At 41.2% G+C, this 12195-nt stretch overlaps 2 protein-coding genes across 6 annotated transcripts; one reads left to right on the forward strand and one right to left on the reverse strand.

Moving 5' to 3' along the window:
- Window positions 1-226: 226 nt before the first annotated feature.
- PPIL3 (peptidylprolyl isomerase like 3) lies at window positions 227-5499 on the reverse strand. 5 transcript variants are annotated; one of them, XM_054278022.1, is made up of 8 exons: window positions 5431-5499; window positions 5063-5114; window positions 4688-4734; window positions 3455-3529; window positions 2595-2688; window positions 1910-1977; window positions 1419-1537; window positions 227-1108 (listed from the first exon to the last, which is right to left on the reverse strand). In XM_054278022.1, the coding sequence occupies exons 3-8, from the start codon at window positions 4688-4690 to the stop codon at window positions 982-984; spliced, it is 486 nt and encodes a 161-aa protein (XP_054133997.1). In that variant the 5' UTR covers window positions 4691-4734; window positions 5063-5114; window positions 5431-5499; the 3' UTR covers window positions 227-981. The 5 variants fall into 5 exon arrangements, 4 of the variants coding, with proteins under 4 accessions (XP_054133997.1, XP_054133998.1, XP_054133996.1 ...); XM_054278023.1 differs by lacking the exon at window positions 5063-5114 and having other exon boundaries at window positions 5431-5487; XM_054278021.1 differs by lacking the exon at window positions 5063-5114 and having other exon boundaries at window positions 5324-5487.
- Window positions 5500-5546: 47 nt separating this feature from the next.
- On the forward strand, window positions 5547-11202 carry NIF3L1 (NGG1 interacting factor 3 like 1). The gene is made up of 7 exons (XM_054278380.1): window positions 5547-5582; window positions 5775-6203; window positions 6921-7083; window positions 7553-7679; window positions 8058-8196; window positions 9858-9941; window positions 10817-11202. Exons 2-7 carry the CDS (start codon window positions 5783-5785, stop codon window positions 10999-11001), a joined length of 1119 nt encoding a protein of 372 aa, XP_054134355.1. The 5' UTR covers window positions 5547-5582; window positions 5775-5782; the 3' UTR covers window positions 11002-11202.
- The last annotated feature ends 993 nt before the right edge of the window (window positions 11203-12195 follow it).

Below are 12195 nucleotides of genomic sequence, written 5' to 3' on the forward strand. Positions count from 1 at the left end.
TTAAGAGGCCAAGTCTCCAAATAATGGTCTGAAGCTGACTGCAAGTCAGCTGGACCTTGAGCCTTGACACTCCCTAGGATTACAGTGTATGTGTATGTATATATATATATATATATATATATATATATATATATATATATATATATATGTGAATGGGCTTTGCTAAGGGATGCTCACCGAGTGGAAACAGGATTGGGGGAAGAAGTCCTAAATGGCTCTTATTTGTTCAACACCATGTGACCACAGCCTTTTTGACAATGCTCTTTGTTTACCCCCTAGTCTTTGTGCAAAAAAAAATAATGAAAAACAAGCTACAGTAAATCCATGTTACCTAGTTTCAGTCAACACCTATGTAAGGACAGAAATACTTACTCTTTCATAGCAATAGTGTTGTGCCAGAAGCAGAAGAAATTACTCCCACCTATCTTTTGGGAAGGCTAAAGATGTTATCATTCCAACACAGCAGCACAAGAGCAAACACTTCTCTAAATATGTTCTTTAATCTTCTGGGAGGGAAAGGTTTCATCTATTTATGACACTGCTCTCACCTAGGGAAAAAAAATGTGTATTTTACTTTACTCTTTTGAGAAAACTGACTAAGGAAGATGACACTTTATGAGAAAGTTGCACAAAACTGGTAGCATGAAATTATAGCAAAGAACATTGCATTAACATAACATCACTCAGAAAGATAATGCAAAAACCAAATATTAGAAAAAAAATTAAAGCTTTTTTATTTTACAAGTATAAAAAACAATGCTTAAAAATCAAAATGCTGGAAGATACTCTGGAAAACCTGGCTTCTGAAGCAGAAGACTTCTCTGTGACAACTCCCAAACAATGTTAAAGCTTCTGAAAATTCTGCATTCAATAAGCAAAGATATGATCCAGCTGAAGTAACCCTTTTTGATGGCTCTTTAAAGCCCATAATCTGGGAATTATCTGACCAGTCTCTGCAGAATGTGTTGCACCATTCTGTGGCTACAGAGCAAAGGGGTTGGCATGAATTGTAATGTCTTTAATGCGAACATCATTAAGAGGTCGATAGGTTTTCTCATTCACAGGCAGCTTCTCCAGCTCATCCAGGGTCTCCAAGCCATCAATAACTCTACAAGAAAAACACAAGTTCTGGAAATTGCCTTCTAATAATGATTTAAATTTCACAGTTGAGGTATCTCAAAACACTTTACAATCAAGTATCCCAAGGCAAAGACTTTGCAAGCAAATGATACAAAATAAGAAAACCAAAACATTTTATGCGGCCAATAATGTATTTTGAAAGGAAATACTAATCCATGATGGACTCTGAGAAGACATTCATATTGTGAGTATTTCAGGGCTCTCAAGCATTTGCTCGTGCCCTGAAATACTCAGATCCCTCCCACACTCTGACAGAGGTGTGCAGTTGAATCACTTACTTTCCAAACACCGTGTACTTCATGTCCAGGTGTGGCTGTTTGCCATAAGTGATGAAGAACTGTGATCCATTGGTGTTGGGACCATTGTTTGCCATGGAAACTACCCCACGGACACTGTGCTGAACAAGGGGAAAAACCTTAGCATGAATACACATCTGTGAAACCAGAACTGACCTGGGCAAAGTGCTCTATGACTTAGAGCTCTTCCTCAATACCATTATTAAGAGCAAATCTTGGTTGCTAATATATTCTATCAGAATCAGTAATTAGCTCCTCAAAATGGTTCTTCTTTGCCTTCAGTGTATGAAAAATGTTGTCAGAAATTCTTTTTACTTCTGTTTTCTGTGATGAAAACCCTCAAGCCTTACTTGCCAAACACAGAAATGCCTGTTCCTATTTTAATAATAAGCTATTGTTCTCCAACCAAGAGAAAATTATTGTAGAGAAAATTCAAATGAAAATTTAAGTGCATATTGAGAGCACAGAAATACCTTTAGATATTCACTGAATTCATCTTCAAACTTCTTGCCCCAGATGCTGTTACCTCCTTTCCCAGTGCCTGACAAAGAAGCACCACAGTAGAAATTACTGGATTTTCAGACTGAAGAATCCAGAAATTATGTTCTGTTACAGCATTTTACAACAAAGACCCTGGACAGCCTGCAGTTAGTTTGAAGCATGTTCCTTGACACTGCACTAAGACATAACTCTATATAAGGAACCTATTAAGCAGTAGAAGAAAACACTGACATCCTCAAATTAAATTCAGTATGAGTATGAACAGACACAACTGAATCAGCTTTTCTCCCAAACAGCTGACACTGTCTGGGACATTTCTCCAAATGCTTTAGATGCAGCCTTCCAGGCAGAAACCACACAAAGCTCAGTAGTACCTGCTTCTACTTTAGTCAACAGAACCATCATATTTAGTGGGAACAGTTGGTAAAACTCAAGTTTGTAGAATGCATGATTACTTAAAATTGGGGTAATGCCTGCACTTCTGTAAGCCCATCACAAAAAATAATCTCATCATAAAAACTCTTATCAACAATACAATAACTCTTATATTTTTACTTTACTTACATTTTGGTTTTAATACCCATAATTCCTATTTATTTCCTTATTTTATTTTTATGTACATTTTTTCCACAGAAAAACCCAGACAGAAGAATTTACCTAATGGATCCCCTGTCTGAACCATGAAGCCCTTTATATTTCGGTGAAATACGCATCCATTGTAGTAGTTACTAGCACAAAGAGCCAGGAAATTCTACAAAAATCAAACAAACCATATTAACAAACAACTGACAAATAGTATTATCTTACTAAAATTACAGCATTGGCAAGACCAATGCTTTTACCTCTGCTTTGCTTTGTGACCATGCAAATTCCACAGAGTAGTGCCACAGATCATAGCTAATAAACTCCTTTGATAGTGTCACACACAAAGAATAAAAAGCTTTCAGTGCAAGGCTGTCTGACTTGAGGAACAACCAAGAAGTCTAAGACATGCTCTCAAGTATCACTCCCATTCAACAATTTTATTTGGCACGTCTAAGTTTGTAATCAATAACTTAATGCCTCAGCTTTTTCATAAAATAAATGACATTTATTTCAATTTCAGTTTATGGCAAAAATTCAAAACTGGGGTCCCTGACAAACTGTGAGGGAGTCTCACTCTTTCAAACTAAAATCAAGTCTGTGAGGCTAGGAATAAACCCATGGAAATTTGGGAATCCCATGCTAGGTGCTGTATTTCCCCTTAAAGGCAAAGGACAATTTGGGAGATGCTGGAACTTCAAAAGAAGCATCCGTAAATAAACCTTATCAAGAGAGAAACAGGCATGAAAGTTCAGGCGGTAAGACAGAGTGCACAAGTTCCATGAGTGGAACAGACACTGCACCACCTTAAAATGTTGGTATTGCATTACATGAAAAGGTGAAATTGCAAAAGCCACTTCACCTCCTCCACAGTCTTCACTATTTCTACTGCTTTGTTTCACCACTAGGCAATCCTACTCCTGGATGTGACTTACTTCACAAGTCTTTGGAGTACGCTCACAGAATAGTTCAATTTTAATATCTCCCACATCAGTATGCAGCGTGACAGCCTGAGCAAAAGGCAGAAAACAATAATTAAATCAGCAATAAAATACTAACAGACACTGTTTTATTTCCCAGCCCCATCAAGAACATTAACAAACTTGCACTGCATATAACCACTGTTTCAACATTTGGCCATAAGCAAGGCTACTGTCACAACCAATCCACATTTCCAGTAAAATCACCAGAAAGCACTTGGTTTCATCTCGTTTCAGGACAAATCAAGCTTGCCATGGTAATGCAGTAGCTGTTGCATGCTGTTACACTCCAGAAATACATTATTCATTTGCAAACAGGACCCACTCAGTCACTTGAAAGTAAAGGTGAATAATCAAGGTTATATCTATTTTGGATGGCGCACATACCTCACTGCTTTTCAACTAGAGCAGCAACTGATGTCTGCAGCCCTTTGATTAATAAGGCTGGTTCTGAATGGCAGCATATATAATGTGCCTTCACAGAGAAGTAAATCTGCAAATTAACTTGCTTTTCTTAAGAATTTATAAGTTACCTTCATAAAATTTAAAACCAGTTACCCAATGACCTAATCACATTTATCTCTACAGGCCATATATATCACAGTGCTTCTACAGAAAGTGCTAAACCATGCAAAAACAATTACTGTGGGGATAATCCTACAGCAAAACTAATAAAAATCAGCATGATGCTGATACAGGCATACTGCTCCAAAAGTATACAAGTAAAGGAGACAGCTGTCCACAATGTCCATGAAGATGCTATAGAAGGTGTATGATCAGTTTAAGACATATATGGTCTTATCTCTATTTCTCAAATTACTATACTTTTAAAAGCCCATGAGTACAGAGGTTTACATATGCTGAAGCACAGGTATGTTCTTGCAACTGGACTAATGCTTCTGTGGCAAAAGAAACCAAACTAGATTATCAAATACATGCCAAAGTAGCATTAAAATCTGGCATCTCTAAAGTGAAAGCATAATTAAGTTTTAGACTGATGTAAATCAACCTGTTTTCCTTTTCACAGTACGTTTTTTTATAAGTTTGAAATGAAAACCCTGAACTTTTCATGACAAACTCCTCACAGCATCAGAGTAAAACATGTATTCCTTTGAGATGGAGAGCAGCTATTCGCTTTCCAAGAGATGACCATTTCAGAAAACATATAAAATGTGCTTTTATTCTTACCATGCCTGCTCATCAAAATCTGAGGTAGCCTTCTGTACAGCGATTTCCTGTAAACATAACATAAGTAATTTGTTGGGTTTTTTCCTGCCAATCCCCATTTGGTTTTGATTCTAAAATATTTGTTGGTTACATGTTTTTACACCGCACTTTTCTACTATGCCATTCCAGGGACTCTGCGGCTAAATTTTTCCATTAAGCAACTACGCAGCATATAAAATATGAAAAATAACTAGAAAAAGACCACGTAGAGAACAGGGAAGAGGGCAAAAACTTTTCCCCAGGATGAACATTTTTACTAAGCAATCAGTTTTTGCAAATATTGTGGCAGCTGGCAGAATAGGAGATGGCAGAAATTCCCAAGTAAAAGTCACATACCATTACCTAACAGAAGTGTGATTTGGGGCCAACTCGTGACAGCTGTGAGCGCCTGCAACAAACAGGTAACTGCACCCAATCAGATTTTTTAAATATTTGTAATATTTTCAAATGAAGTGTTTAGAATGCCGGCAATAAAACCGTGGCTGCGTAGAAGCCGAGAGATTTACGCGGTAATAGCTCCTCTATACAGCCGCCCTCACCGGTGGAGCCCCGGCCCCGTGTCCCCATCTCAACCCACCTGCGACCGGCTCCCCTCACCCAGGGCAGCCACAGCTACCGCTCCCTCCCTGCCCGAGGTACCGCCACCGAAATGCCGCGCACAGCACAGGTGGGCTCTGCCCGCTCGGCTCCGAGAACGCCTTAACCTGCCGGGGCTGATGCAGACCAGCCCCCGCCGGGGAGAGGCGGCTGCTCTCCCGCGGGCCTCAGTTCACACCCGGCGGAACGTGAGCGCGGCGGAAGCGGCGGGGCCGAGCGCAGGTCCCGCCCCGCAGCGCCGGCCCTGCTCCGGCGGGAGGTGAGCGCGCTGCCGCGGGAGCCCCGGGCCGGGTGTTATTGAGTGGTACCGAGTGGTACCGGGTGGGTGGTGCCGGGGGTGGGCGGGCGCACTGACCGGCAGCGGGGCAGCGCCCGCAGCCCGAGCGGCCGTGGCCGGTGTTTGGGCGGCAGGCTCCCCAGGCTCAGGCCGGCCTGTGTTCGCCCCGCACAGGTCCCCGCATGCCGCTGCTCCGCCCGCCTCTCCACCGCGTCTGTGCCTTGGGCCGCCCGCCCGTCCGCGCCCTCATGAACCTCCGGGAGCTCGTTTCTGCCCTGAATGACTTCGCATCCCCCGCCCTGGCTGAAAGCTGGGACAATGTGGGATTGCTGGTGGAACCGAGCCCTCCCCACACTGTGAACACCCTTTTCCTCACTAACGACCTCACTGAGGAGGTGATGGAAGAGGCAGTGCAGAAGAAAGCGGACCTCGTTCTTTCTTACCACCCTCCTATATTCGCACCACTCAAGCGAGTAACGTGGAAAACCTGGAAGGAACGGCTGGTGGTCCGAGCCTTGGAGAACAGAATCGGGATTTATTCTCCACATACGGCGTACGATGCCATACCTCACGGAGTTAATAACTGGCTAACAAAGGGACTCGGTGAGATTCTGATAAGAACAAACAAATTAAAATTATTAAAGATGTATATGCTATTTTAGGTGGGGTCTTTCATCATTTGCCTGCCAGCTTTTACAGGTGTGATTTGAGGACTGTTTTTATTTTTCCTAATATTTTTATGGTACTGTAACCTTAAATGCATTTTCGGACATTTATCTTGGTGGTAATATACCAGATAACAAACACAAGAGGATATTTTCAGATGCATGACTTTACTATTGGATATATCTGGAACTGGTGGAGCATATTTATTATCCACTATGGGTGCAATGATATCACTGACTTTAAATCACCACCTTTCATTTATAAAATACAAGATCTCAATGTCTGCAAAGTATTTAAACTATGTGAAATTATTTTAGATTTTTATCTTGTATTGTGGCTCACAGATTACAATAGCTGTGTCTTTTCCAGCCTGTCATGCAAACTAGGAACTCTTTTTGGTTTTGTGCAATCCTTAGGATGAAACTGATGGCATTGAGAATGGCAAATAACACATATCCATCAGCTTCTTTGGACTTAAGATAGACTGTGCCTAATGGAGACAGGAGAATGAAAAGCCCTCAGTTCTGGTCAGGAAAAAAGGATTTGAGTGCAAAATTTGCATCTTTGTGCCACATCTCTTAAACAAAAATGCTAAAGCAGTGTTAGAATACTTACCCTGCTTTATAAGCCAGCAATGTTGTACTGTTTTCTCAGGCACCTGTACTTCTGTCCCACTGCATCCATCAACTGCGCCAAGCTCTCCAGCTGAGGGCACTCACCGGGTAGAATTCTGTGCAGATGCTGAGCATCTGGATGCAGTCCTGTCCAAAATCAAAGACATCCCAGAGATCTCTTGTCTCACTACTCTCCCAGTCAGGTATCTGCTCCACTCTCTGGTGTTGTATTCTTCCTGTTGTTTGAAACAATAAGTTGCTGTAATTGTATTTTCCTGTTCTAATAATTTTGTTCCTCTGTGATTGCTACTGTATTTTCCAGCAATAGAATGAGAAACTTAAGGAATAATTGTCCCTCTCTGGGCAATCTATGTCATGCTAAATGGTAATAGCAACTCAAGTCTAGCTCACATAGATTAGGGGTGTTAAAGAAGAGTATTTACAGGAAACTTGATGAGAACAGTTGAGTTAAATTTCCATATTTGTTCCTTCCAAGACAAATCTAGGCTTGAAATTACAATGCTGCCTTTTTTTCCTTTCTCAGTGGTAGAACAGCCACTGGGATAAAAAAATTATAATGCCAAAATTAGTAATTGAATGCTGTAATATAGTAATTACAATACCAAAATTTTATCTAGCTTCTTAACAAGCACCAGGCATTTCTTTCCTCAGGGTTGAAGGTGAGGAACAAACACGAGTCAGTCTGAACTGCTCTCAGAAAGCCCTGCTGGAGGTGGTGGCATTATTGTCCCAGAACAGCCTTCTTTATCACAAGACCGAGATTCTTTTACTACAGAAGGTAACAAAATCACAAAGTTACTTCCTGTGAACGTATTACTTGTGGGAGCTGCGTACTGTAAACACTGAAATGCAGTAGTCAGTGGCATCATATCTTTCCAGTGCTACCCCAGTGCTTTGAAATACTGGCATATGGGAATTTGAAGCCACACCCATTTTCCAAAGCAATCAATCTATTTATGTGACCTGTACTAATTCTTAAATCAGTTCCAATGGCTGGCATAGTTCATATGTTACATTTGAGAACATCACATACATACTTCTTTGTAGAGTTCAGTGTTGTTCCTGCAAGCCCAATATACTCATCCTGTACAGTGTGGACAGCAATGCAAGCATCTGGAGTCAACTTTCTCACAGTCATTCTCTTTTTTTTTTTCAGCCTCTTCTTCCCCATACTGGAATGGGACGCCTGTGCACCCTGATCGAGCCGCTCTCCCTATCAGACACAGTGGAGCGCATCAAAGGGCACCTGGGGCTCCCCCACATCCGCCTGGCCCTCGGGGCGGGCAGGACACTCGGTAAATGGGCAGTGATCCTCCTGGGGGTGGGCAGGACACTCGGTAAATGGGCAGTGATCCTCCTGGGGGCGGGCAGGACACTCAGTAAATGGGCAGTGATCCTCCTGGCCCTGGGGCGGGCAGGACACTCGGTAAATGGGCAGTGATCCTCCTGGGGGCGGGCAGGACACTCAGTAAATGGGCAGTGATCCTCCTGGCCCTGGGGCGGGCAGGACACTCGGTAAATGGGCAGTGATCCTCCTGGGGGCGGGCAGGACACTCGGTAAATGGGCAGTGATCCTCCTGGCCCTGGGGTGGGCAGGACACTCGGTAAATGGGCAGTGATCCTCCTGGGGGCGGGCAGGACACTCGGTAAATGGGCTGTGAGCCAGACTGCCTGCCAGGCTGGCACTGCAGGAACACAAGGAGCAGCAGTGGGTGCATGACAGTGGGCAACACTGGTGTCTTCACCAGGTTTACTTCCAAGAACTAGGAAGCACTGTTAAGACACATCATATTAGAATTTACAGTCATATGAAAAGAATCTTATCTGTATTTTAATGGGATTCTATTGGTTAATGTGGTGAAGGAGGACAGTACAAGTTGAATGAAAGATATAATTTTTTGTAACTTATATAATCACTAATTTTTTTTCCTGCCCAGGATATCAGGCACAAAGGTGTACTGTTTGATTGTATTGTTCCCTTTTGTGACTGAACGTTAAAATTCAGAGCACTTTAAGAATAAGACACTTCATAGTATCATTAGGAACACAGAACAGTGTTTTGATGAAAGATAAGATAAAGAAGGTAAACTAGCTCAAACAGTGGGGTCATTAGTAAGATGTGGAGTAAACATCCTCTTATCCCAGCTACCTATCCTAAAATCCAAGGACCACAGCTGGTAGAATTTGTGAGAGTAAATTTGTTAAGAGCTCATTGTAATTTAGGAGGCAGAAATCTTATTAGACTGACAATTGCAGTAAAAATCCCCAAACTACTTCAAAGACTTTTTAAGATGTGGTGTGACTCCACTTAAATCAACAGTAAATGCAAGGCAACATCCTGTAAAAACTTAATAGATTTTGAAAACTCCCTGTGTTGTGTGTCCCCTCTCCTTAGTGAATGTAATCTATATGAAAAATTAAAATTCATGTCACTGTCATATATGTAATAACTTGGAATTAGCAATCACAGCAGATGGACAATTTTTATTGGCATGGAGCAGCTTTCAGCTTGCATTAAGACTGGTTTTCTGAGAGCTGAAAGTTAGGAACCAGTATATCTCAGAGGCAAAGTGCTGCCTTAGTGGCATCATTAGTTGGGAAACTAATGGTGGTGGAACACGAATCCTGCAAAGAGTAGTGGCCTATTAAAGACTTCAGAAACCCAACTAACACCTCACTAGGAGAAAGATCACCAGCAGCCAGCCTCTGTGCTGGAGTTTTCTAAAAAGTTTCCTGCCCCTTGGAAAAAGTCTATCTATCACAGAGGATTTTGTTGTATTGTCAGAGGTGTTATAGGCCCATGACTCTTTCCAACAGACAGATGTGTCTCTTCCTCCAACAATTTACATTGACTCTAAAATCAAGGTAGCAGTTAACTGAAACAATTACTAGCAATATACACATGAGGGCTCAACAAAAGGGAGGGAGTTTAACTGTGGCACATTGTATCCTGCAGAATCACCAGTGAAGAAAGTTGCTCTATGTGCTGGTTCTGGGAGCAGTGTCCTGAAGGGAACAGAAGCTGACCTCTATCTCACAGGTAATAGACTGCTGTTTCATTATTTTTAAAAAAACAGTCATTAGAGAAAAAAACAAACCTCAGCAAAAAATAAGAGGGTTGACTGGCTTTTGAAAGATTTGACCACAAAGAGCCACCTGTTATTTATAATTGAGAAAAAATTGGTTAGTTATTGGAATGACAAACTAACATTAAAGTAGAAATAACGTGGATCAATTGGCAGTGTGGCACAGTGAAAGATACTTGAATTAAAACATCGATTTACAGCATTTATCTCAATGCAAAATCAGTGCTGATGGCAGTGAGTTGCAACTTTCATTCTGTGTATTTCTCCTTTGCCAACATGTATTTCCTGTATTCCCTAGAGAATTCCCTAATGTAAAACAGAATATAATGTAGTCTACAGAACCTTCCAAAGAAACTCCACAGTGTGTCTAGCCAAAGGGCCACTTAGTCCATTATTCTCTCTTCCAGCAGTGGGACAGCTATTCCCCGTGGCACAGCAATGTGAAGGCTGCCTTGCATTCTGTAGGAATTGCTGCCCCTTCTCCCCCTTGTGTGTAGCCCTGCAGAGCTGACCCAGAACTGCTTTCCTCCATCCTTTCCAGACCACTGGGAGCATTTTTATTTTCTGCCCAAACTGGCAGAATTTACAACTACTCAAAGATGGCAAGGAATTTCTGTGGTTTGACCCAGCTGCATACAGGGTCTTTCAAAGGACCCTGGAACAAGAGTGTTCCACTTTGCTACTGAGCAGGTTGTGTTGCATTTCCATTATGGCCTATACTCCATTACATCACCAGCCTTTAGCTGAGGTGCTCCATACATTGTAGAGACCTGGTTACCTGAACTGTATCATTTGTGATTTCCGTGACATTTCTTTCTCAAAATGGCAGGAGAGATGTCCCACCATGATGTGCTGGATGCAGTTGCCAATGGGATAAGTGTTATTCTGTGTGAGCACAGTAACACTGAGCGAGGCTTCCTGTCAGAGCTGCGTGAGGCACTCACCATCCACCTACAGAATAGAATCAACATCATTGTGTCTGAGAAAGACAGAGATCCTCTCCAGGTGGCATAGGGGGAAAAAACTGATGAGAGAAAATTCAGTCAATAGTGTTATCTTGCACAGACCTGTCCAATTGCAGAGCTTAATGAAGGTGCTTTCAATTGGTCCAGTACAGAATGATTGTACTATATGGTACCTCAAAGTCTGGGGTATATTTTGTCATGTCAGAAAAATAAATGTTTGTTTTGGAATACCAAACGTTCGTTTACTTGATTACTGGACTGTATTGAATAAATTTACTGTTACTGCTTCATGTTATTAGATACAGTTGATAACCATGATACTCAAGGAAAAAATATATAAAACCTGACTTACCTCCAGATTTAAGCTTACGCAGCAGTTCTACCCTACTACAGCTATGTCAAATCATGTCAGTGCAAGCCACTGATATTTTATCTAATAAATTTCAGAAATAGTAGTTAATGAAAGCATGGACATCAACTGTTTGCATTAGCAGTTGTACTAAGGCACCACTCAGATGCAAATAAATACAGAACACAAAGCAAGTTGTTGGTACTAGTATTCAGATGAACAATCTACCACTAATGCAGCTTTAAGGCTTTTCAAAAGAGAGATTCTCAATTCAAAAAAGCTTTGTAAAGTTGAAACTCAATTCCTTAACAAAGCTGTAAAGTCACGTGCCTTTGTCATTTTCTTTTAAAAACAGTTTCTGTCAACTGTGGCTTTTAATTACAGGATTGCTAAAACTGAACAAGTAGTATTTTCACCACTGAGAATGAGTTTAATTTTACAAGTTATTTTTCTGTTGAGGTTTTTTTTTAAGAAAAAATCTCACAGTTGTATACCCTACCATCTCAGGATGGTAAATATATTTTATTAGAAATTTGTAAAGATGCTAGCTCTATCCTTTTAAGTTAATAAAAGCAGTTCATCAAGCAATGTCTCCATCTAATAATTGCATGTCTCGTTCCACTTAAATGTATTTAAGTGGAAAGAGATGATTGGTTTATCTGAAGCTACCTAGGCTATATAAAGGTCATCATTCCTACCAATACCATGAAGGCACCTCAATATGCTGAGAAGTGAGAAGGAATTTCTTCTATCCCAAGTAAAAGGAAAGGACCTGTACGAAGAATCAAGTTGACAGTGTGGTAGGTAAAAGCTCTAGGTTTCTAATACAAAAGTCAGGCCATACATCTCTTGCTTCTGTCAAGTACCAAGTGAGGGGCAGATAAGGTACTATTG

The sequence above is a fragment of the Melozone crissalis genome, unplaced genomic scaffold (genome assembly GCF_028551555.1).
Source record: "Melozone crissalis strain CALT ecotype California unplaced genomic scaffold, PUWL_Pcris_2 ptg000023l_1, whole genome shotgun sequence".
Taxonomy (NCBI): domain Eukaryota; kingdom Metazoa; phylum Chordata; class Aves; order Passeriformes; family Passerellidae; genus Melozone; species Melozone crissalis.

Excerpts from the sequence above, each read along its gene's own strand:
- NIF3L1 (XM_054278380.1), top strand. The coding sequence starts at position 5,783 with ATGCCGCTGCTCCGCCCGCCTCTCCACCGCGTCTGTGCCTTGGGCCGC. Across the intron at positions 8,197-9,857 it reads CGGGGCGGGCAGGACACTCG|AATCACCAGTGAAGAAAGTT; the intron begins GTAAATGGGCAG and ends TGTATCCTGCAG. Across the intron at positions 9,942-10,816 it reads AGCTGACCTCTATCTCACAG|GAGAGATGTCCCACCATGAT; the intron begins GTAATAGACTGC and ends TCAAAATGGCAG.
- PPIL3 (XM_054278022.1), bottom strand. Across the intron at positions 1,978-2,594 it reads TCAGACAGGGGATCCATTAG|GCACTGGGAAAGGAGGTAAC; the intron begins GTAAATTCTTCT and ends CTTCTTTGTCAG. Across the intron at positions 1,109-1,418 it reads AAGTACACGGTGTTTGGAAA|AGTTATTGATGGCTTGGAGA; the intron begins GTAAGTGATTCA and ends TTTTTCTTGTAG.